The sequence below is a fragment of the Squalius cephalus genome, assembly GCF_949319135.1.
Source record: "Squalius cephalus genome assembly, chromosome: 3".
In the NCBI taxonomy this organism is placed as follows: Eukaryota; Metazoa; Chordata; class Actinopteri; order Cypriniformes; family Leuciscidae; genus Squalius; species Squalius cephalus.
In genome coordinates, this window is record NC_137124.1 from 7074490 (window position 1) to 7101698 (window position 27209).

At 39.3% G+C, this 27209-nt stretch overlaps 2 protein-coding genes across 2 annotated transcripts in view; one reads left to right on the forward strand and one right to left on the reverse strand.

The window, feature by feature from the left end:
- LOC307156321 (immunoglobulin superfamily member 1-like) overlaps positions 1-27209 on the forward strand; it is a gene marked incomplete at its 5' end in the record, with an annotated part of 516462 nt that overhangs the window by 298881 nt on the left and 190372 nt on the right. The gene's annotated exons all lie outside the window — the stretch shown is intronic.
- LOC307155385 (basement membrane-specific heparan sulfate proteoglycan core protein-like) overlaps positions 1-27209 on the reverse strand; it is a 225705-nt gene that overhangs the window by 191608 nt on the left and 6888 nt on the right. Inside the window, exons 3-4 of the mRNA XM_079865981.1 lie at positions 24000-24242; positions 17809-18045 (exon numbers count right to left, since the gene is read on the reverse strand). Of these exons, the coding sequence (XP_079722107.1) occupies positions 17809-18045; positions 24000-24242 (480 nt within the window). The remainder of the gene's footprint in view (positions 1-17808; positions 18046-23999; positions 24243-27209) is intronic.

Here is a 27209-nt window from a genome sequence, read left to right on the forward strand (position 1 = left end):
CCGCCCGAAGTAAGGGCGAGGGCTGCGCGGTCACGACCCAGGCAGAGAGCGCAGATCACAGGCGGTCCCTGTCGCTGAGCGGGGCTCTGGATGAGCCACAGGAATTGCGAGGCGTTTTGCAACAAACGCCTCGCGCTCTTAGATGCAGTGTGTCGTGGAGGCGAACACACAAACACACACAACACAGAGCAGAAAAGGATATAATTCGCCGGATAACGGAGCAGGCAGGGAAGGCTGAAGGCGGCGAAGACGGCCGGCTTCCTCAGGCTGATATCCTCGGCTTGCTGGTCGCCTGTTTCAACGGCGGCTTCCTCAGAGTCCAGCGATGCAGAGAGCTTCGCTGAAGAGACAAAAATCAGAGAAAGCAGCCTCTGAGCCTTCTTTTATACGCTAAGCCACGCCCCTCTGACGGGCCGTGACGCGTGAGCGCGCCCAGCGCGCTCATTGGGCGTGACGTCACGCCAACGACTCAGCGATAGGCTGCTGCAGTTGCCGCAGGGCAGCCAATGAGCACGCTAGTATGCCCGCTCTAGGTCTGCTTGCTGCTGCACTGCGTTGACAAAATTGTAAAATTAAGGATAATTTTTGGCTTCATATCTCGAGAAAAGATGACTTTACCCGTAGCGTAAGCTAAACTTACGCAATACGAGAGAACCTCTCGTAAGAGAGCACTTTTCAATTGTGCCATGCCAGACTCTGTCTACAAAGCAAAGCGAAGTAGCAGAGTTTGGTATTACCAGGCTACAGGTTTTGGGCTTTGAGCTAATCATGATGTGAAACACCTGCAGAGAATGGTAAAAGGTGATGGATCTCTGACTTCAGCCTTTTTGCTGTTATTTTGGGTTTCTGCTTTATTTATTTATTATTTGTTTGCTCCATGTGTTAGCTTAAGTTTGGGTAGTTTGCAGGCCTGTATTTTGGAGCGTATATCTTGTGTTAATTATGTAACTTATTCTTTATTTATGTTGATTTTCTGAACGGAATGTTTTCCGTAGTGGTGTTTATTTTGTTATGTTTGATCAAATAAATATTTTTAATTCGCTTTTGTTCTCGCTGCCTCCCTCATTTGTTGCGGCCGTGACAACTGTGTAGCGTCTGGACCAATCGGACACACACAAATTATTCATTTATTTAATGAATAATCCAGCAAACTCACTGTGAAACCTTCACCAAAAACTAACATCCCAAATGAGGCTAACACACTGGCAGGACGGTGTCTTGTTACAGGGAACACAGAGAGCTTTTACGATCAGATAAGGTTTTATGGGTGTTAAAGAATGTGGCCAGATGCAAGAGGAAGACCATGGAAAGACAGAAACAATCTGCTAAACAGACTCTCCTGCATTCATTTATTGAAGAATTGACTAACATGAAATTAACATGCATTCCAGAACATTTTGAGAATGAGTTACTGTTATGTGTTTTGTCTTTTAATAATTCTGTTGATACTATGATCTCTTTGACACTATGTAGTTATTACAGGACCAACGGTCAATGTAACCCACTTATACCATGTTTGGTCTCGATAAATTGGTACTCTGAAGATCGAAATGATTGTGTACAGGATATGCCAATAGCTGTGCAACATATTAGTATTACAAGGATCTTTCGTAGTTGTGTCATCAAACACCAATTCAGCAGGCCAGCCCGAATGAGCACTCTTAAGACAAAGGCTTGTAAATCCTGGTGACAGAGGAAACTCCCGCCAGAAATTCTACCCTTCTCATTGGGTGAACCAGCCTGCATAGGGCTGTCCTTTGTCAAGCTTTAAAAGGGCCTTTTCACTAGATCAGCCCACCTTTTTGTTTTTGTGCTGCTGGCCTCCACTGTACTCCTCGCGTTGGGGGCCCCTCCCCCACCACTGGGGCCCATGGCCCTGGATCCAGCAGGCCAGAACACTGCCTGCCATGCTTTCACGCTCCCCAGAGGGAGATAGACTGCCTTTTCTTCAATCCAGAAAAACTGCAACTTTACCATCATTGAATTGGCAACGATCAACTCCTGGCCTTCCTGGCACTTCAGGAGGCCGCACCAGCCAGCGTGCACTCAGTAGGCCAGGACAGCAGGCTTCGACTCACCACAGCCATGTGCTCGAAGCCACCATGCAAGCTCCGACCCACAACAGCTTTGGAACCACAAGATGGCAACTTGGACCATGACTTTTGACCCTCACGGACCCACCAACGGACTCATTTTTCAACCACTTCAAGAATTGTCCACGATTTGCAACTGACCATGCAAGTATTTAATGAGGTGCTATGAAATAAGCTGATGGTTTCTTATCATACTAAAATAGATCTTGCTCCATAGTTCTATTTCCTGTTTCCGGTTCCTTAACACTCACCACTTGACCTATGCATGTATGTATGGATGAATGAATGTATGTATGTTTGTTTGTTTGTTTTGCTTAGTTTAGTTATGTTTGTGATTTAGTTAATAAAACTTGTGCATAATTATGAATTTGGTTTCTGATCCTCTGTTTGCATACAAAGTCCCTTTTACGATTTTGATCTTGTTACATGCTCTAAATTGCTGTACATGATAAGGAATAATTAATTTTCAGCGACCATGAAGATACATTTTCCTTAGAATAAATGAATAATCAAAGAGTTCGTTGGAACTGAATAATTTATTGTAATATTAATTTGGCTTACCTCAAAGTTAATATAATTAACTGACCCAAATATTAATAATTAATCATAATTAATACTTATGGATTATTATTAATATTTCCCGTTTGAGCTAATATCGTTACAACTGTAACAGCAGAATGAGTAAGAGGACAATGATGTTCAACTCACCCTTCACTGAGAGATAAAGAGAGCTTGATGTTGATGAGTTTGGTCTTCTATCTCTCTGTCCTTTACACCCGTACTGACCCTGATCAGACTCAGTAGCTCCTCTGATAGTGAGAGTGTCTGTGTTTACAGTGTAATGATCAGACGTCTGTAACATTACACTGTCTTTATACCACTCATATCTCCAGTTACTGTAAGAGTTTATCACACACTTCAGATTGACTGTTTCTCCAGTGAATACAGGACTGTCCGGTGTCACTGTAGATGTGGGTGAATCTGAGAAGAAAGACAGAAACACAAACTGACTCAAACATCTCTTTCAGTGCAAAGTAAAATAATTACATTTTGTAAATGTTTTCAGGACGTTGAAGATCTCAGTTATAAAGTTTTATATTGTAAGAGCCACATGGGGATTAGTTCATCTGAAATAATAATTTAGTAAAAATAATAAGAAAATATTTCATGAAAATTCATAAGAAATGTTTTAGTTTAAAATGCATATTTAGTAATGTTTAGATCTGATTATATTTAATTATTTTGAGCTTCCAATCAGATCGCACTACGTCATAACACAAGCGATTGGATGTATTTAGTTTCAGTTTGAAGTTAGAGACGTTGGAAGCAACACAGTTTTTTGACCGTGCGTACCATGTCTATGTAACAGTTTTGTTTTATGCTTTTGAAGTAAACATTTAAAAAGAAGATCGTGGTTTGCTCGTGTTTCAAATACTGGTTACAATTTGACTGACTTCAAAAGGTGGTACAGAAGAATTAGACGCAAATAGGTGCCACTGCCATTACATAGTCAAAAAACTCGCTAATACGAAACGGCGCTGGATTACCTGGATAACGAGGAGGACGTGGCTAGCTTGTTGTCGAGGATGCAGCGGATCGGACTTTAGCGCTGCAAACAAGACACAGAACCGGGTCAGTTTGCTCAAGAGACCCGCAACGGATCTACATGCACCAATCGGCAGCTAACGGTTGGTCGACCTGTCAGTTAACAGAGAAGTGACGCTGCGCGCTGAAGTGAGGACTTTTTTCTTCAAAAGACGCGATACGGACGCACGAAGTTAATGAGTGAGTTTGCTCTGATTCAGTCAATGTGGAGTTATGGCGATCTTTAAGAAGTTGTTTTGCACTCGGTTTATCTAGAGCCATATCTTTTAAGAAAGTGTTCGAAACGTTTGCATACAACTAAAGCATTAACTCTGCAATTTGTAAGATGGCTGAGGAAGATGAACAAAGATGTATTGAGGATACAATGAAAAAGGGAAGGTCACATAAGCTGACAGAGAAGGCATTAGAAGAGAGATTGCAGAGGTGCATTGCACTGAGAAGAAGAACATTAGGAACTCTGACAAGCAAAAAAAAGGAGTTAGAATCAATGATGAGTGATGCTCAAAATTTACAAAGGGTGAAAAACATGATGGAAAATGATTTTGCAACATCACTAAATGAGTTTAACCGTCTCAACAACGAAGTTGCAAATCTTTTGACTGAAGATGAAAAAACAGCTGATCAAGAGATCTGGTTTGAACCTAAAATGGCAGTAATTAGAGGATTTATGAAAACTACAAAAAATTGGATTGCAGCTGAGCATGAACCCATACTGCCAGTGGAAAAGGTGCTGCAAGAAGAAAATGTGGTTGATTATCTTCAAGAAACTGTTAAACCAAATGACAGTGTTTCACAAGTGGGGGTCAGTGATGTCACACATGACAGCACACGTGGATCACAAGTCAGTCGCACCTCAGCTGTGTCACGAGTATCATCAGCAAGAGCTAGACAGGAGGCAGAACATGCAGCCCTCCTCGAACGTGCTGCAGCACTAAAGAAAATGCAACAGCTTGAGTTTGAAGCAGCTAAAATCAAAGCTGAAAAAGAAGAGTTAAAGCTGGAAACTGCGTTAGCTGAGAGTAAAGCAAAATTAAGGGTGCTTAAAGAATATGAAAGATCTGAAGATGGTTTAAGTAGTTATTCGGCAGTACAAAAGCCACAAGGTGGACACGTGAGGGAAAGAACTAGCATTTTGCTTCCACAGCAAGCTAATACGAACAGTCATGTTCAACCACAAACACAGCACTCCCGAATACATCAATCTCAACCGGTCTTCAATTATGTGTCTAATGCTCAATCTAACAGAGGTGATGACATAATAACGGTTATGCAAAAACAGAATGTAATCACTGAGCTACTAGTAAAACAACAGCAGCTATCTCATCTACCAACCAAGGACATTCCTGTGTTCAAGGGTGATGCGTTACAATACAAATCTTTCATGAGAGCGTTTGAGCACGCAATAGAGCAGAAAACCAGCAACGATCAAGACAAATTGTACTTCTTGGAACAATTTACAGCCGGTGAACCTCAAGAGCTTGTTCGCAGCTGTGCTCATATGATGCCAAACAAAGGCTACTGCGAGGCGAAGCGACTACTTCATAAGCACTATGGGGATGAATTACGGATTGCCAGTGCGTACATTGACAAAGCACTCAAATGGCCTCAAGTGAAATCTGATGATGGGAAAGCATTGAGCGCTTACGCAATGTTTTTGATTGGATGTCGCAATACTATGGAAGACATCGAATTCTTAGAGGAGATGGATAACCCAACCAACTTACGGACAGTGGTGTCCAAGTTACCATATAAACTGAAAGAACGTTGGCGTGCTGAAGCTTATGACATAAAAGAGCGAAGAGGCAGAAGAGCAAGGTTTGCTGATTTGGTGAGTTACATAGACCGCCAAGCTAGAATAGCGATGGATCCCCTCTTTGGAAATATCTCAGACAGCCGTCCAATCTCAAGTGGAAAGATTGACCAAAAAGAAAAGCATCATGGAAAAAGAGAGGTTCGTGGAAGCAGTTTCGCAACAAATGTTTTCACCGAAAGCAAAGGGCCTCAAGAAACGCATGTTAAGCCAACAAATTCAGTTAAAACTGTGAGTGCCTTTGAGAAGCCGTGTTTGTACTGCCAGCAATCACATACCCTTGCCTCATGCAGCAAAATCAAACACCAACCACATAAGGAGCGTGTGGATTTCTTAAAGCTGAAGGGTTTGTGTTTTGGATGCTTAGTTCCGGGTCATCTTAGCAAATTCTGCAAAAGAAGAATTGAGTGTAAAGAGTGTGCTTTAAAGCATCCAGACATTCTGCACATAATAAAGGAAGAAGGTTCTGTCTCACCTGAAAAGAAAGATGGTCGTCATGGAAGTGAAGTATCTTGTGCTCAAGTTTCTATTTTGCAAGAGTCCTGTAGCCTCACGGGGGCCGGAGAAGCAGAATGTGTGCTGTCAATAGTACCGGTGAAGATAAAATCGAAAAGGAGTGACAAGTGTGTTGAAACATACGCCTTTCTGGACCCGGGAAGCACAGCAACATTCTGCACAGAAGACCTGCAAAGGAAACTAAACATTAAAGGGAAACCGACACGAATACTTCTTAGCACCATGGGTCAAGACAAACCTGGAGAACAGAAGTTCATGAACAGTTTCATCATATCAGACCTGGAAGTGTGTGGGCTGGAGGACACCAAATTCATTGATCTACCTAAGGTGTTTACTCATAGCAACATACCTGTTCACGCCGAGAACATACCTAAAAGGTCAGATATCCAGAAGTGGCCTTATCTCAATGAAGTACGCTTGCCAGAGATAGAAGCTGATGTAGGCCTGCTTATTGGAGCTAACTGTTCAAGAGCAATGGAACCATGGCATGTTATTAATGCTGAGGATGGAGGTCCTTATGCTGTGAAGACTGCCATTGGCTGGGTTGTGAATGGGCCTGTAAGAAAGGAACTGAATGATGCAATGAATAAAACGCCTACTTTTTCAGTAAACAGAATTTCTGTGATGGAGATTGAGAAGCTGCTGATCCAACAGTATAACACTGATTTTCCAGAGCGTAACTATGATGACCGAGAGGAGATGTCTTGTGAAGACAAACAGTTTTTGCAGTCTGTGCAGAAAACCACAATTTTTGAGAACGGGCATTACAGCATTGGACTGCCATTAAGGAATGAGAAGCTCCAAATGCCAAATAACCGTTGTGTGGCAGAACAGCGCATAGCCAGTTTGCTTAGAAAGTTCAAGAAGAATCCTGAATTTTTTGAAGAGTACAAGAGCTTCATGGAGACCATCATTGAAAAAGGTTACGCTGTCCAAGTTCCAGTCCATCAGCTGAACCGTGACGACAACAGGCTGTTTTACATACCACATCATGGGGTGTATCACCCGAAGAAACAAAAGTTGCGGGTGGTCTTCGACTGCACAGCTTCATTTCAGGATAGGTCTCTGAATAGCGAACTGCTCCAAGGACCTGACTTGACCAACACGTTAGTTGGTGTGCTTTTAAGATTTCGTGAAGAGCCAGTAGCTATAATGGCGGACATCGAGTCGATGTTTTATCAGGTCAAGGTGCTGGAGCGTGACGCAGATCTACTCCGTTTTCTTTGGTGGCCCAACGGCAAGTTGAACGAGCCTGTGGAGGAATTCCGAATGACTGTGCACCTCTTCGGAGCCACTTCTTCACCAAGTGTTGCCTCATATGCACTAAAAAGAACTGCTGAAGATCACAAGGCTGATGTATCTTCAGAAGCTGTCCAGACAGTTCTGCGCAACTTCTACGTAGATGACTGTCTGAAGAGTGTAGCTAAAGAAGAAGATGCAGTGACCTTGGCTAAAGATCTTCGTACCCTGTGTGCCAGCGGAGGATTCACTCTAACCAAGTGGATGAGTAATAGCAGGAAGGTGTTAATGACAATCCCTGAAGTGCATAGAGCCAGCGAAGTGAAAGACCTGGACCTAAGACATGACGCTTTGCCAGTCGAGAGGACACTCGGTGTACAGTGGGACACAGAAACTGATATTTTCACTTACAGTATGAAGCTGCAAGACAAGCCGATGACCAGAAGAGGCATTTTATCAGTCGTGAATTCTATCTACGACCCCCTTGGCTTTCTGGCTCCGGTCATCTTGCCCGCTAAACTCCTGCTGAAAGATCTTTGTAAAGAACAATACGGATGGGACGAGAACATTGGCGGAAAACACGCTGAAGTTTGGAAAAGATGGATTGAAGATGTCAGTCATCTCTCTACCTTTCATGTGAGCAGGTGTTTGAAGCCTACAGATTTTGGATGCACTACAGCAGCACAGTTACATCATTTTTCAGACGCTTCTGAGTCTGCATACGGCACTGTGTCTTATCTGCTGCTAGAGAATAGCCAAGGTGAGAAGCATTGTGCATTCCTCATGGGGAAAGCAAGAGTGGCACCACTCAAACTTGTCACCATTCCCAGACTCGAGTTGACCGCAGCAGTTGTCGCTGTCAAAATAGACAAGATGTTACATCAAGAGCTTCAAGTTCCATTGCAACAATCAATTTTTTGGACAGACAGTACTACTGTGCTCAGATATATTGACAGTGAAACTGCTCGTTTCAAAACCTTCGTTGCGAACAGAATCTCGTTAATCCGAGAAGCAACCAAGCCATCACAATGGAAGTATGTCAGAACGACGGAAAATCCTGCAGATCAAGCCAGCAGGGGCCTGAAAGCTAAAAGTTTGACACAAGGAGGAACCTGGATCAATGGGCCGGAGTTCTTGCTGAATAATGAATGTGAATGGTCGGAACAGCCTGTGCGAATAAAGGAAAGCCTTCAAAATGATCCGGAAGTCAAGAATGGAGCTATAGTCAACATGATCAAAGTTGAAGAAAACATGGAACCAATTGACAAACTGATCAGCTATTACTCAGACTGGCATAAACTAAAAAGATCAGTGGCCTGGATTTTAAAGGTGAAGGAAAATCTGTGGAAACTGAAAGAGGAAAGAAAGGAAATATCAAGAAAGATCAGGGAAACTGAAAAAGACCCTGAAAAGGCAAGATCAAAATTAGAACAACAAATGAAGAAATTCAAAGCAACAGAAAAGAAATCACTTACTTTGGATGATCTAGATGTCGCAGAATCGGAAATAATCAAATTCAGTCAAAGACAGCAGTTTGGAGAAGAAATCAAAGTACTGGAGAAAGGTAAACAGCTCAGTAGCAGCAGTCAGCTGTTTAGATTGGATCCGATTCTTCAAGATGGCACATTAAGGGTTGGCGGAAGACTCAACAAGTCTGCCATGCCAGAAAACGCTAAACATCCAGCAATTATTTCAAAGCACAGCAGAGTTGCTACATTGATTTTGAGAGATATACACCAAAGAACAGGACACTGCGGACGCAGTTATGTTTTGGCACAACTGAGATGCAGGTACTGGATCCCACAAGCCAATTCTGCTGTTCGAAAGATAATCAACAAATGTACAGTGTGCCGCAGGATTAATGGAAAGGTTGGTGAGCAAAAGATGGCAAATCTGCCTGAAGATAGGCTCTTGCCAGATAAGCCTCCTTTCACAAATACCGGTGTTGATTTCTTCGGGCCATTTGATGTCAAGCGGGGCCGGAGTACAGTCAAAAGGTACGGCGTGATGTTCACTTGTCTAACTCTCAGAGCGGTGCACATCGAAGTTGCAGATAGCCTTGACACAGACTCGTGCATTAATGCAATTCGTCGTTTTATGTGCAGGAGAGGTCAAGTTACCATCATGCGTTCTGACAACGGTACAAATTTTGTGGCCGCTGAAAGAGAGTTGAGAGAAGCCATTCAACGGCTGGATAATGACAAGATTGAAAAGGCCTTGCAACCAAAGGGAATAAAGTGGATATTCAATAGCCCGGCTGCTTCGCACCAAGGTGGGGTTTGGGAAAGACAAATTCGGACTGTGCGAAGAATCCTTAACTCCCTTCTGAAAGAGCAAGCAGTGAATGATGATTGTCTTCTGACAATAATGTGTGAGGTTGAAAACATCATCAACGGTAGGCCGCTTACAACTGTTTCAGATGATGTGAATGACGTAGAACCTCTAACACCCAATCATTTATTGCTGTTGAAATCTCAACCCAACATGCCTCCAGGGATTTTCAGCAAAGATGACATGTACACAAGAAAGAGATGGAAGCAAGTTCAATATCTTGTGGATTTATTTTGGACTAGATGGACGCGTGAATACCTTCCACTTCTTCAGGAACGCCAGAAATGGCTAAAGCCAAGAAGAAACTTCATGACAGGAGATGTTGTGTTACTAGTGGATAGTTCTTCCCCACGGAACTCCTGGCTCATGGGAAAGGTAGTTGAAACGTTGCCAGATTCCAATGGAACAGTACGAAGAGTCAAGATAAAGACCAAGACCAACACTCTGGAAAGGCCTGTAAACAAACTGTGCTTGTTGGAAGAGGCGATGTCTGAAGAGTGAAGAAAGAAGAAACAAGTTGATAGTTTATGGACATTTAGAAATTGTTTGGCTCTCAGTGTTTAAGTTTATAATTGCTTAGTCTTCCTGCCTAACCAATTAGGGGCCGGGTAATGTAAGAGCCACATGGGGATTAGTTCATCTGAAATAATAATTTAGTAAAAATAATAAGAAAATATTTCATGAAAATTCATAAGAAATGTTTTAGTTTAAAATGCATATTTAGTAATGTTTAGATCTGATTATATTTAATTATTTTGAGCTTCCAATCAGATCGCACTACGTCATAACACAAGCGATTGGATGTATTTAGTTTCAGTTTGAAGTTAGAGACGTTGGAAGCAACACAGTTTTTTGACCGTGCGTACCATGTCTATGTAACAGTTTTGTTTTATGCTTTTGAAGTAAACATTTAAAAAGAAGATCGTGGTTTGCTCGTGTTTCAAATACTGGTTACAATTTGACTGACTTCAAAAGGTGGTACAGAAGAATTAGACGCAAATAGGTGCCACTGCCATTACATATATATTTTAGGCTTTATAATTAAACATGCAATGTGACATGTGATAATGTTAAATAATACATTGTTGTATAATGTGTTCTGATGCATATTGGTGATAGTAGATAGAATACATACACAAAGCTGACAGGAATTCTGCGGAGGACCCAGATGCAGAATATGCAAGGGCTGTTATTTATTGACAACAAGTAACTGCACAAGATAGGTGAGGTAGGAATACAGTGCAAACAATAGGGCAGGACACACAACTGGAGAACAGGTAGGTTGAAGATGAGACAGCAAAGACGTGACAGCCAAAGATGGAGACAAGGCATGCGGCTCAGGGAATCAGAGGAATGAGAGTTGGAGATGAGACTAGATGTAGCACCAGACTCTGCCAGACCAGGAGAGTCAACGCCAGGGTGCAACAGTATGCGGGGCAGGAACCAACACCAGACAAGACTGAACAGGCCAAGACAACAAGTAATAAAAGCAAAATAAAACTGATAATGAGACTAGAGAAAAATAAAGAAACTAAATTCTGTAATTACAGGATCTAGCAAAATAAACAAAAGATCTAGAGATAAATAACTGAAACTTAAACTAAATTTAGCACTTACTGACAATAAGCAACAATGAATGCAGACAACACAAACCAGCAAAGACATGAGGGAAAGAGGCACAATATAAAGGGACCAGGGGCCCGTTCTTCGTACGTTGCTTAAAACATCCGAGATCAAATGAGACATCCAAGATGATATCATCGTGCTAATCATGATCCGGCTAATTGGATTCTTCGAACACACCTGTTGTTTATGATTAGTATCGCTGGATTGAGTTATCTGAGATAATTGCGCGTTCATGCGCTGGTTTGAAAGGGGATATGTATATCGATAGTAGAAACATTGATCAGCAACGCTATTGGCTGTTCAGCGTGGCCAAAGGGCGCGCTCAGTTTTTCTCCTCAGCAGAGCAAGAACTAATAGTCGAAGTTTATTCGGAATTTTAATGTTTAATCAAAACGCCAGGGAACACCTCAAAGTCTGCAAAAGCCAGGAGAGAGGGCTGGCAAAAAGTAGCAGACAATTTAAATCCGTTAGAAGTGGCCATGTTAGATGTTTTTTTATCACTTAATAGCCTATATTTTTGTATTTTAATAATTGCATAATTACTTTGTTCATTGTAATGTCAGAGTCACCACACTAGAACATGGGAACAAATAAAAGTGAAGTACAAAAATATTCTACATAATGGTAATTTTTAGTTATATTATAGTCTCTTTTATAAAAGGCACTGTTAAATAAATGGTGTTCTGTTTATAAAAGCAACCAAGAAAAAGGCTGAGAAAAAAAAGAAAAGATCTCAGTAGCCTACACTGTAAAATCATTTTTGCTGCATTAAATTATAAATTATAATAAATCTTGAGTAATGATGAATTGCTGACTTGTGAAAGTGAAAACTGATAAACTTATGTTGAAAAATGAAAAAATATTTTGCCATGAGTTATTGATCACATTTTTCCCGAGTGTAGTTCATTGTAATGACATTGTGTTTTCCTCTTTTGTGCACTTTTACATAATACACCAACACTTGTATCTGTTCCCAAGAAAGTGGTGGCTGAAATATGTGCAGTAAGTGGACATACTTTCTTTCCTTTGGAAAGTTAGAAAATAAGACTTTGTAATGTCCATTTGTTTCCATTGCACTGGACAGTGAATAAACCCTCTCAGATAACTGTCATATGGAGGAACTAGCCTACCTGCAAGTGCATAAACTTTACTTCATTTATACTTGTATGCTTTATGGCTGCAATATAAGTTGCAGGATTCCACATCTACAGAAAGGCCTACAGAAGAGTCTGCACAGACAGAGGAGACATAGGCCTACAGGTGGGCAGTGTATAGCCAACTTTTCCTTTTTATTTGTTGCATGAGGCATGTGTCTAATATCTCTTGTTGCAGGCACTTGACCACTGGCTTTTCTTTACAAAGAACAATTGAAATAAAACTCAAGGAACTAAGCATATTTGTCTTTTATTAAACATTTAATGAAAAGTGTTTTTTTTTTTTTGGGGCAATGTTGTGTAATATGGCACATGCAACAATGTCCCAGGCCCTGTCAGGTGTGCAACCCTCAGACTTTTCAGACACTGAAATCTTCCCTTTAGTTAGCCAAAGTTCATTTCATTGTGTGCCCTTGTCCTGGCTAGAGCTGCATTGTAACTGGTTTGGGTCAGGGAATGGGGTCATAAAACACCTGTCTGCAGGAACATGTCATAATCACCTATGAAAAAATGCAGTTCTGTTAGGATCAGCATAAGTGTATGTAATACAGTGAGCTTGATATTTAATTGTGGAACTTTCCTTACCACTTTCAAATAATGTGCATAAATGTGAATCTCTGAAAATTCTTAAAGGGGTCATATAATGGTACATGCACTTTTACAAGTTGATTGCACTGAAATGTCTGTTGGCAGTGCCTGTACACAACAATCCTATCATGATAAAAATCCATCCAGTGGTTTTGTTTTAATCTCCTTATATGTTTTCCCCTGTCTCAAATCAAGCCGTTCGATATTGTGACGTCACAATATCCAACGCCCCTCCCGCGATTGTTGAGTGACAGCAGTGTTTCAACACAAGACCCGCCCTGAGCGAGCTGTGACAGCTGTAGTCATAGTAGTCCGCCATTGTTGATGGCGTCTAAGCGATTGTGGTGTTCTGTTCTTAGATGTAATAAGGAACACAGCAGTCATTTGGATGTTCCTAAATCAGAGCCGTTGAAGATGCAGTGGCTGAGTTTTGTTTTTGAAGCGATATGCCCAAAGGATTGACGCGGGGATTCCCTCACGGGGATTCCCCACGATCGTCTGTGCTTTCATGTTTGCACGAATCATTTCACACCAGACAGCTTTACAAACGAGAAAAAACGGATCGGTACCAACGTGTTCCTGCTGAACCTCCAGAAGATGTGAGTGTAATGTTTTATTAACCTTTATATTAGTATTTATATTAATCTTTGCAAAATTTGCAAACCTTGCTGCACGCTTCATGATGAATGCGTCTAAGGTTTACACTCAGGTACATTACGGCATGTTTTCTATGTAGGACGTTCTCAATATAATTCATAATCCCACGTTTATAATGAACAACGCGTTATGGTTTTTGTGTTATTGTGTTAGAAACGGTATACGCACAGAACAGAGGGGCGGGGTGAGCAAAGCTCATTATCATTTAAAGACACATGCACTGAAACGGCGTGCTGAAAACAGAGCTGTTTTTGACCAGGTAAAATTAGTGTTTTCTTACAATACTAATGAGAATTTTTAATTAAAGTATATTACAAACTTTTAATTTAGACCCTAAAGAATCATATTAGCTTGTACAAAAATGGCATTATATGACCCCTTTAAGTCATGCACAGATCCTGGCCATTTTGCTTTCACTTTTGTGATATGGAAGATTTTAGTCAACTGCCTTTATTAATTTGATATAATATTACTAATCTGGAATATTAAGAATCACAATAGTAACTGGGCTGCACATTTACATTGTGAATCCCCTTTCTGTTCACATAATCCCCTTCATTGAGGCCTTGATGGCAGTCTATGGTCTAGCCCAGTGGTTCCCAATCCTGGTCCTGGGGACCCACAGCTCTGCATATTTTATATGTCTCCTTTATCTGACACACCCAGTTCAGTTCATAGAGCTCTTTCCTAACGAGATGATGATCTGAATCAGGTGTGTTAAATGAGGGAGACATACAAACTGTGCAGAGCTGTGGGTCCCCAGGACCAGGATTGGGAACCACTGGTCTAGCCTATAGTCTATGGTACCAATCACGTTAGTGAAGCCTGAGTGACATATACTGTAATCGGCATGGTCATGATTGCATGATCTTCATAAAAAATTATGATAGCCTAAAAAAAAACTGCTTTAAAAAAAAACTGCTTTACAACATTGGGTCTTAAGTGGCTTGGAAATGCCACAAAAAACCTAAAACTGTTTTTTAAACCTAAAAGCGCTAGGTAAACTCCGAATGACACGACAGACAGCACTTTCCATCAAGTTCTCCGCATCTCCAATAGTGTAAAGGAAAGAGCAACTCGCAAATACTCTTAAAGGGCAATGCAAACAGTTTGTGCTGTAGTTAAAGCCCGACTCCGACAAGTCGAAAATAAATGTGCGTTTCCAACAAATTAATAATGTAAACGACAATCTCACGAGTCACGAGAAAAAATATATAGGCTATCTCAGAAAGTGCACTATCGCGCTGTGCTGGACTTCCCGTATCAGCTCCGCTTATAAAGCCGCAGTCTAATCCTGTTAACATGAAATAAGCCTGATCCCGAGCAGGTTTAAGCTTACGGACCTGTTGCTATGACAACAAGTCCAGGATGAGCGTCGAAGAACCAAACAATCCAAGATCATGCCAAATCGCCAACAATCAAATCCAGCTAACTGAGTTAGCGCCGTACGAAGAACGGGCCCCAGAGCACATGAGGATCAGGTGAGCACAATTAGTAAAAACTACTGGATGAGGACTAAACAAGGGGACGTGGTAACAGGAAACAAGGAGGCGGGACAAGAGGAGCACATGGCAAACACAAACAAAGACAGAGCCATGTGCTCAAACAAAGACAAGACTGCCAGGGCAGAACCCTGACACAAAGCTGTATTAAGTTAGACAGTAGTTCAATCTGAACAGTCTCTTGATTGTATGTGTGATCATAGAATAAGTTTATGAGGACAATGAAGTTCAACTAACCCTTCACAGAGAGAGAAACAGAGATTTCTTTTGATGAAACCGATCTTCCATCTTTGTGTCCTTTACACCAGTACTGACCCTTATCAGACTTAGTAGCTTTAACAATACTGAGAGTGTCTCCGTTTACAGTGTAACGCTCAGACGTCTGTAACTTTACTCTGTCTTTATACCACTCATATCTCCAGTTACTGTAAGAGTTTATCACACACTTCAGATTGACTGTTTCTCCAGTGAATACAGGACTGTCTGGTGTCACAGTCACTGTAGATGTGGGGGAATCTGAGAAGAAACACAAAAACATACAAACTGACTCAAACAGCTCTTAATAAAAAATTATGAGGACGTTGAAGATCTGAATGAAGTTTTATTGCAGCAACAGTGACAAAGTGCATTAAAGCCCCTGCGGTCATCAGAGTCAGAATAAACCTGAATAATCCAGTGTTTCTCACACATAGACTAATTTGTGGCGGTGTGCCACAGAATCAACACCGGCCGCCACATATTGCGTTTCTTTAAATCATTAATTTTTTTACCGCTATTTAAAATACGCAGTGTATTCATTCAGCTGCATTTCCTTTCCCTGCTCTCCCTCCGTCTCTCTGTCACTCACACACACACTCACACACACACACACACACACACACACACACACAGCCCCCACCCCCCTGCACACCGTGTCTGTCTCCATGAAAACGAGATCATCCGAGATCAACAACTATTTTATATTCTGAATACAATGATGTCAGTGAGTTAATGTTGGAGTCCCGACCCGACCCTTAGCAAACAAGCGATTGCACCTTCTTTAGTAAGTTAACTAACGTTAGTCGCAATTTGCACTAAAATTCAGTTGGGTTGTCGAGGTCAAAACACTATATAAGCTGTGAATCAAATAAACTTATTATAAATAAGGTTATGTCATTTTTAGGGTGTTAAATATGTGGATTTTGTGAAGGTGTGAAGAATTTTTGATGCTTTTTTGCTTTTTGAAGTTTTATATTAAAGGGATCATAGCCTATAATGGTACATGCACTTTTACAAGCTGATTGTACTGAAATGTGTGTTGGCATTGCCTGAACACAACCATCATAAAATGATACAAATCCATCCAGTGTTTTTTTTTTTTAATCTCCTAATATGTTTGACCCCCTCTGAAATCAAGCCGTTCGATTTTGTGACGTCAATAAATCGACGCCCCTCCCACGATGGGTGATTGACAGCAGCTTCAACACAGACCCGCCCTTGCTCGTGAACGAGCTGTCTGTCTCATCATAGTTCACGCGTCCCTGTTGATACCCTCACTGGAGCAGAATGGCGTCTGCGATTGTGGTGTTGAGTTATTCGGTGTAATAAGGAACACAGCAGTCATTTGGATGTTCCTAAATCAGAGCCGTTGAAGATGCAGTGGCTGAGTTTTGTTTTTGAAGCGATATGCCCAAAGGATTGACGCGGGGATTCCCTCACGGGGATTCCCCACGATGGTCTGTGCTTTCATTTTTGCGAATTATTTCACACCAGACAGCTTTACAAACGAGAAAAAAACGGATCGGTACCAACGTGTTCCTGCTGAACCTCCAGAAGAAGTGAGTGCTAATGTTTTAACCTTTATATTAATATTTATATTAATCTTTGCAAATTTGCAAACCTTGTTGCACGCTTCACAATGAATGCGGCTGTTTACACTCAGGTACATTACGGCATGTTTTCTATGTACGACGTTCTCAATATAATTCATAATCCCATGTTTATAATAAACAACGCGTTATGGTTTTTGTGTTATTGTGTTAGAAACGGTGTGCACAGAACAGAGGGGCGGGGTGAGCAAAGCTCATTATCATTTAAAGACACATGCACTGAAACGGCTTGCTGAAAACAGAGCTGTTTTTGACCAGGTAAAATACTAATGAGAATTTTTAATTAAAGTATATTACAAACTTTTAATTTAGACCCTAAAGAATCATATTAGCTTGTACAAAAATGGCATTATATGACCCCTTTAATGTTAGCTATGCTTAAAGCTACAATCTGGATTTTTTTCACCACTAGGGGTCGCTAACCTCTTTAAAACATTAACAAAGGCGTAGATTGATGACGCAGTAAATGAGAGTGGAATCATGGCATAGAAACACAAGCATAGAAACAAGGCCCTGCCATAAAGTTATTTCACTACTTCTGTTTCATTGTGACTTTAAAATATTGATGTGAGTCCTGAGAGTTATAAACTCTATAAAGTCACTTCAGTTATGAAATACAGTTTTCACTCTCAAAATCACTGATAACACATTATCTGTCTTATAAAGACACAGATTATGTTGTTGTGCATCTGACAGAATAATGACTAAAGCTGAATTACTTCAGTCCTCTTGGCTGATTCAGAAGAATATAAGAAAAGTGTTGAACCACAAATACTGATTTTAAATGATCATTAAACAGATGTGAATATGAACACTCACCTGATACAGTCAGAGTAACACCAGCACTGATGCTTTTTGCTTCACATCTGTATTTATCACCATCAGACACAGATGTGATTTTGGTGTCTCCCTCAGTGATGTCTGGATTGTCTAAACCATCTTTAAACCAACTGTATGTCCACTGAATGTCTTCTCCTCTCTGTATGTCACATGTGAGAGTGACTGTCTCTCCTATGAACACAGACTGATCTGGCTTCACCGTCACTACAGGTTTCACTGAGAAACAGAAGTAAACATTGAAAATATCAGTGTGTTATGAGCTCAAAATGTCCTTATGTGAAAAACATCATGATATTAAAGACCTAGTTTGTGTTTTTGACAAAAAACAAACAAACAAAATTATTGGTAAAAACCTGTAGTCTGTACTAACATCTGTACGTGAAAAACATGAAGGGAAACCTTTGAATCATTGCATGTGTCCCGTTTCACACTAAAATACCCCATTATGCTATTTTTAAGGTTCCTAATTTTGTTTTGGAGTCTTCTACAACAGGTTTACATGCATGTAAAGTCACAAATTATTTAAAACTTTATCGACAAAATGAACTAGCTTCCGGCAGACGGCCGTACGCATGGATGTATGCCAAAAGAGTAACAACTGAACTTGAACTCAAAGCTTACGCTACTCCTACATCTACGTCATACACCGTCAAGTGTTACTCTTCTGACGCAAGTCGACTTGCGTACGGCCGTCTGCCGGAAACTAGTTATTTTAGTTGACAAAGTATTAAATATGGAATTTTTTTCTTACACGAACGCATCGCTTCACTTCAGAAGGCCTTTATTAACCCGTCAGAGTCTGTGGAGAACTTTAATGATGGATATGATGCACTTGTATGGACTTCAAAAAATGGCTGCGTTTGATGTTTCGTAACGTATTCTTCTCCTAATATTGTATCATAAAATCATATAATCATACATTCTTTGTTGAAATATGCAGAAATTTAAATGACAAATATGAAGATTTGAAATATTGGAACTGAAGGAATCCCCACCCAGTGCAAGGATATAGTCTCTTCTAGCGCACAGAGCCGCCGCTGCATGAAGTGTTGCCAAATCCACAGTTTCTTCCTTGGAATTGAGCTACTTTTACACTTTTTGCTGCGGGTTGCATATTTTCAAAACTTGTCTTTATTATATGTGGTTTCTAGCATTTGTGACTTTTACAACAATTGTAACTTTTAGTCTCCGCCGAGGGAGGCGGCGCGCTGACAAGGACGCTAAACATTTATACAGAAAAATTACTGTATTATTTATACAGTATTCTTCTGTTGTCTTAAATAACATAGAAATGTATGTAAAATTACAAAAACAATGGTGATAATAATTTGTAAAATTACCACCAGATTGGTGCAAAAGGACAGCTGACACTATAGAGAGGTGCAGGTACTTATAGGCCAAAACACTGAAGCGAGCTGTATTTTAGCACAACTTTCATTATCCCGAAGTCAATGTTTTTTTTAATGTTTTTTTTTTTTTTTTTTTTTGTTAAATGGCTGAAATAAGGTCAAGACATTTTCACATTTTATTCTACGACATAAAATACACCAATATTAACTGGTGATGATATCACATCATTAGGGGTGTAATGGTAAAACTGGCGGTTTGGTATTACCTCGGTTTTGACATCACGGTTCGGTTAAGGGGGGAGAAAACTAAACATTATTTTTCTTTTTTTTATTAAACAGTGGTTTACTAAACAAATTGTGTCTGTCTTTAAATGAATTCAGTTATAATTAAAAGTATCTTAAGGATATATATATATATATATATATATATATATATATATATATATCTGCTAATGCTGTAAACAATCGGGAGCCCTTACTTGCACATTACTATAATATTAAAGGGTAACATCAGAGCCTAAATTCAGTTATATATATATATAATCAACACTCAAATAACACATTGTATTCAAACATGTAATCGGCTCATGAGGCATTTTTTTTGCATTAACTTCTAAAACTAATTAATAGGGATGCACCGAAATGAAATTCTTGGCCGAAGCCGAAGCCGAATAATAATGAAATGCTTGGCCGAAGGCCGAAGGCCGAATACCGAACGCGGTGTTTCGCATTTTTTTTCCATTTATTTTGCCAATTTTTTCACCATTACAATAATTAAATAGTAAAAATTAGCTTTTTACTATTTTGTGTTGCTTTTCAGAGAAATAAATCAAAGAACATAAATACAATTTCAAAATATTTATTTAACACTGAACATTTTTTTAACATTCCAGCAGATATTATACAAACAAAGCCAAATATATAACTTAAAATAAATAAATTAGTAAAATAAAAAAAAATATTTTTATTTGGCCATCTTTGAAGCCCCCCTTCTTGAATAGCCTATGTTAGGCCTATAACTGACTGCTGAAAGTAACTCTGTATGTCTACAACAACAAATGTGCATTGAATAGTGCAAAAAAAATGTCCAGTATCCAGGCACTGGTAGACAGGCTTTTAGTGCATGTGAGCTTCACATAACTTAACGTACGGACTGAGAAACGCGCATCAGCACGCAAATTAAATGTTTAACCGACAAGTCATTATTGCACATGCAAATTATGAACTTTTGCGAACTGCAGTGTCCCGTTCCGCTGCGTAAACATTTTATGTGAATATACGTCGTGTTGTTCAGTGGGACAAAGGCGCCAGAACAGCAACTGATAGAATGCACGATACTACGATATTACTTAAAAAGCAGATCGTGGAGACATTTTAATGGTCCACGATCAAAAATCGCCATATAGCACACCCCTACTTTCTCGTACTCTGCATGATGTTCGGGGTGTCTTGATTTTAAGTGATAAATTAAACTTGAAGTGCTGTAGGCTACGTTTTTGCAGATGCACCCCCTCTGGACAATTCAGCAGAACAGTGTCTGCAAACGGCCGTTTTTGCCTCTTTCTCTGACACTTTAAATTGCTTCCACACTGCCGACATGTTTGCTGCATAAAGCGCGCGCCTCTCACTCTACGCGGGTTACTATTTGATCGCGTCATTAAAAACGTCATTGTTCGGCAAATTTTATTCGGCCTTTTTACTTATTCGGCCGAACACCGAAAGTGCTTTTTTTGGCTATTTTCGGCCGAATAATTTCGGTTGCCGAACATTCGGTGCATCCCTACTAATTAATCCAATTCATTGTTGAAATAATAATTTACAGTGGCTGTGATTTTCATGACAGATATTTTAAGCATAGCCTACATTAAATAATGAAGACATCACTAACAGGTTAAATAAAATAAAATGAATGTATAATATAGTGCATATATTTAGTGAAAGAGATAATGTATCTTCTTACTAACAAGCTGTGGACACTGATGGACTAGCCTGAGCTAAATGTCTACGTGGCATATTATCTACAAGCTGTTTTACTAATGTCTTTCCTTCACTGAAACACTGATTGAGCGATTACATGAGATATACACTCACCTAAAGGATTATTAGGAACACCTGTTCAATTTCTCATTAATGCAATTATCTAATCAACCAATCACATGGCAGTTGCTTCAATGCATTTAGGGGTGTGGTCCTGGTCAAGACAATCTCCTGAACTCCAAACTGAATGTCAGAATGGGAAAGAAAGGTGATTTAAGCAATTTTGAGCGTGGCATGGTTGTTGGTGCCAGACGGGCCGGTCTGAGTATTTCACAATCTGCTCAGTTACTGGGATTTTCACGCACAACCATTTCTAGGGTTTACAAAGAATGGCGTGAAAAGGGAAAAACATCCAGTATGCGGCAGTCCTGTGGGCGAAAATGCCTTGTTGATGCTAGAGGTCAGAGGAGAATGGGCCGACTGATTCAAGCTGATAGAAGACCAACTTTGACTGAAATAACCACTCGTTACAACCGAGGTATGCAGCAAAGCATTTGTGAAGCCACAACACGCACAACCTTGAGGCGGATGGGCTACAACAGCAGAAGACCCCACCGGGTACCACTCATCTCCACTACAAATAGGAAAAAGAGGCTACAATTTGCACGAGCTCACCAAAATTGGACAGTTGAAGACTGGAAAAATGTTGCCTGGTCTGATGAGTCTCGATTTCTGTTGAGACATTCAGATGGTAGAGTCAGAATTTGGCGTAAACAGAATGAGAACATGGATCCATCATGCCTTGTTACCACTGTGCAGGCTGGTGGTGGTGGTGGTGTAATGGTGTGGGGGATGTTTTCTTGGCACACTTTAGGCCCCTTAGTGCCAATTGGGCATCGTTTAAATGCCACGGCCTACCTGAGCATTGTTTCTGACCATGTCCATCCCTTTATGACCACCATGTACCCATCCTCTGATGGCTACTTCCAGCAGGATAATGCACCATGTCATTATCCTTTCATAATCATTTCAAATTGGTTTCTTGAACATGACAATTAGTTCACTGTACTAAAATGGCCCCCACAGTCACCAGATCTCAACCCAATAGAGCATCTTTGGGATGTGGTGGAACGGGAGCTTCGTGCCCTGGATGTGCATCCCACAAATCTCCATCAACTGCAAGATGCTCTCCTATCAATATGGGCCAACATTTCTAAAGAATGCTTTCAGCACCTTGTTGAATCAATGCCACTTAGAATTAAGGCAGTTCTGAAGGCGAAAGGGGGTCAAACACAGTATTAGTATGGTGTTCCTAATAATCCTTTAGGTGAGTGTATGTAAATAAAAAACAAATTAAATAAATTGTAAATAAAAACATGTTTTTATGCATGTTTGGCCTGGGGTTTTCTTGCATTTACACTGTTCTGACCACCAGGGGTCACTGTGGAGACAGGATCTGGATTTGCTTCAACTGTTTCAGTGTGATAAAATATTTCAAAATATCAAAGCACTGCAGGAAATTAAGCAGTTATATTCTAGAGCTATATAAGCAATGTGAAATTAATAACTTTCATAATAAAACTATATTATAGGACAAGATCAGTGAATCAGACCACTGCATGTCTACATGATCATCTGTTCAGATTTTCTCTTGCAATTTTTGCCATAACAAATGTGCTTTAGAAACTCAAAGTTAAAGCAGCCAGAGAAAAATTAATGTTAAAAAAGTCAAGAGCCCAACTAAAGCAAACACTGATGACCATAGTGGTAACATCTTTATTGTTTTCAATAAAACATCAACAACTAAACTTGTGTAAATTAACTTTTGTTTGAAAGAAATAAGTCAAACTGGATAGTAATAAGTGAAGACGCTGAGATCTTGAGAGATCTGTTAGTGTTTAAAGTTCCGTTGGGATTTAAAGTGTTTCTGTGTGTGAGTTTTGTGGGTCACTGTTGTGCTGAAGAGCCTGTGCTTCAGTCAGGAGAAGACCAACACACACTGATGATATGTGGCATTGCTTTAAAGGCAGTAACTGTGTTGTTGCAGTGATAAATACATTAGCTCATGTGCTATGCTATTGCTAGCTAATGGTTAACTGCAAGACCATTACATATTACAGAGAATGTTTGATCACAATAATCCAGGATATATCTGTAAAACAGTAGTGTCTTTCTATAAAATGTTAATTGAAATTGTCTTTAAAAGTTTTTGTATTTTATTCATTAGGGTCTTTTAGAGCTGGTGGCGCGTCTGGGACGGTGAGGGCGTCGAGGAGAGTTGACGTCAGGTCATCTTTATGGTAATGAGCTATGATGCGGTTCTTGCAAAGTAGAATAAAAATGTCTCTTTAGTCAAAAAGGTTCCTGACCCCTGACCTAAAGTGTTTGAGTGTCAAATCAGACTTTGTTCACGGGCAGATAATGAAGATCATAGTCTGGCATTATGCAAATTAGTTACTTTATTGCGTAGATAAGTTACAGAAGTGAGACTGGAAACACTGACGACTCGTTTCTGCAGTTCAGAATCTGTTCCTTTAGGAGACAATAACTTTATTTATCTGCACTTTGATCTTTAAACTTTTGCAGACCTTTTACATTCAAAAACTGCAACATCACTGCATGACAGGTAATACTGAAAAAGCAGAATGGGGCTTTAAAGAAATAAGCAGAAAACAGACACTGAGCTTTATTCAGTGAGCAGTTCTGCATCTGAGAGAATAATGACTAAAGTGAACTGCTTCAGTTGTCTTAAGAACAGATGTGGCTGATACAGAAGAATATGAGAAAAGTGCTGAACCACAAATATGGATTTTAAATGAGCAACAGTTGAATATGAACACTCACCTGATACAGTCACTGTAACACCAGCACTGATGTCTGATCTCGTTGAGTCTGATCTCGTTGAGTCTGATCTCGTTGCTTCACAGCTGTATTCACCACCATCAGACACAGATATGATGTTGTAGACTCTCTCAGTGTGTGAGATGTCTGAACCGCCTTTAAACCATCTGTATGTCCACTGAATGTCTTCTCCCTGTATCTCACATGTGAGAGTGACTGTCTGAGGCTGATCTTGATTCTCCGTCACTGCAGGTGATAAAATAAAATAAAAGTATTGCAGAATCAAGATCATGAACTCAAAACTTTGAGAAAAAGACTGCATTAAATAAAATGTTTAGTTTGCTTGTGTTGATGATTACATTATAAATAAATAAATGTATTGTTAAAACTAAATAAAATATGTATATTTATATTTAGTCCACATGTTCCTTGAATTAATCAAGCATGTTCAAATTGCAGCTTGTGCAATATTTACAATATTTACTCTACATACGTTAAATACATTTTCAATAAGACTAGTCAAGCTGTCTTATGATACCATGAAATTAATATTCATATTAATGTTATTTACACACTCTTAGAAAGGATGTTAAAAAGGACTCAACCTGTGTTAAATTCTTACACTTTATGCGTGAGCTTTGTTCATTTTAACTCCTTTATAAATTTAAACACAGTAAATGTGTCAGAAAGGTTAAAATTAACATATGTGCTGTCCTTGGCCACAAACATTGTGTTAAAAACATACCAAAAGCCCTACACAAAATGTTAACATTTGACAAAATTAATGTAAAGTCATTGATTTTTATTTTATTGTCAAAAAAATATAAAAAAATCAAATTCATAAACCTTCAGCATATAACAATAAAATAATTGAATTTTAAGCATTAAAAAAAAAAAAAATCCAACATAAGGCAAAATAATAAAAAATATTTTTTTCAATATTTAAATGATTTAAACTTGAGTTTCTCAGGGGCAGGAGCTCAGATGTAAAAAAAGGGGCACACAATAGTCTAGAACTATTTTAAATGTATAATAATCAGATTAATTGCAACAAAAAGATAGACGTCAGATAAAAATAAACAGTAAATAAACCTTTAATCACAGCGGCTTATTTGAGTTTTAACGGGAATGAAAGTGAGGCTGTGGATAGACATCTTCAGTGGGTTTTACTGTTATTTAATGTGTTTTTGGATTGTTGCTCATGAAACACTGAAAAAATATCTTTCCAAGAAATTTCAGTAGACAAAAAACCCCAGACAATATGAGCTGTGGAAAATTATAAGTGATCTATGAGCTTTAATAACAGCTTTTAACAGCGGATGTCACTGAAAACGGTAAATGTCCCTCACAGCCTCGCTTTCATTCCTGTCATGGCGCAGCTCTACATAAGGTCTATAAATTACTTTTGAGTGATTTGTTACAAAAGTGCATAAAATATGCTAAACACGAACTTTGAACGTGTGTGTGTGTGTGTGTGTGTGTGTGTGTGTGTGTCTGATGCACTTGAACAGTGGTTCTCAAAATCTTTACACCAAGTACCACCATAATGACCAATATGAAAATACAGTAGAGTAGTAGGCCTAACTATTACAGCTCAAAAATGAGGCAGTTTTATTTCTAATAAAAATATTTATTATTGCCAGACACTTTAAACATTGTAAAAGCACAGATTGAATATTAACACTGCACTGTGCTGCTTACATACAGGCAGGGGCGCCGCTAAGGGGGCGACTCTACTTTTGGGGCCCAACCTCATATTCTTTCATAGAGCCCAAAGTTTCTAGCGGCTCCCCTTACTCTATACAGGTAAATAAAAAACGCAAATAATGATTAAATTAAAATGTATTGCATATTATGATAATGATAAAGATTATGTTATGAAAATGTATTGTACTTAAAAGTTTAATAAAAAAATTGTACTGTACTTAAAATATTAAGTTTAAAAGGTACTGTAATTAATAATAATAATTAAAAAAAAATAATTAACACAGACTCTGTATTCATATTTAACCTTTTTACACGAACAATTCAAATATTCTGGCTGACCCCTGGGAGGTTGTCAAGGCGACCGTTATTTAGAACTTTATTGTTTCCATGGTGACGCGTACATTGCTTGTCACGTGACAAACCGCAGCCACCATAGACATCATCTATGGCAGCCACAATAGCGCTGAATGACTGATGGTCTGCTTTTATTTATTTATTTTTATTCAAAATATTCACGTGTTTTGTTGTTTAAACACCTTTATAACGATCGCATTAGTTGAGCTAGCCTATATGCGCAATGGGCATCGCCATGTTAGTTTGTGCCTCATGGAAAGCATTATTATTGCCGTAGTGTATTTTATAAACTCTACATCAGTGGACACAAACTTTTCTATCATCTGAAACTGCGATTTATAATCCAAAGTGACTTAAATGTTCAAATCTACTTTAACAACAAGACAAGGCGATAGCTGTTGTTTAAAAAAACTAATAAAGAATACCTTTTAACAGCAGCAATCGTTCTCTCCACCATGTTTAAGTGGCCGCCAGACTCGGAAATACCAAGCAAAACTATTGTTTTCGTAAATAAATATAAGTAAACAGATGAAGATGGATTCAAAATCTTACTTGCAGTCAGCAAGGGTATTGATTAACATGAAGTATGATTATTGTATATTTTATTCACAATATACAAGTAAAAATTAAATGGCAAGTCACTGTCATTAACAGACTATATGGACTCACTGGATTCTGTTCAGTTCAACTATCATTTACTTATACTACAGGGCCGTTTAATGCTTGAATCTGATTGGTTGACGAACGTTCTAAGGTGTGCATTATTTTCAGGGAAACGCACGGCTAAAGTAGTTCCAGGCAGGTCTTGACCGCATTACAGTTCCATAGGGTCAATATCACTATAAAGTGCCTTTGGTGTCCTCATCAGAATCGCTCAGTCATCATGAACATAATGCAAAATAATGAAATTCTGAGGTTGTATTATAAATGGCCAAACACTTACACACATAAAAGAACAATGATACGTCTCTTGAAATGTGTTTTTCTGATTTTATACCATTTTCTTTGATTGGATGTATATGATTTTGGCATGTCCCACACGCTGCTCAGCTAACTTCAGTGAGTGTAAAAAGTGGTTAAATGACATAAAATTAAAATACTTTTTTAATGTACTTATTGTCCTCAGCAAGTTATTTAATAAAACAAGTCATT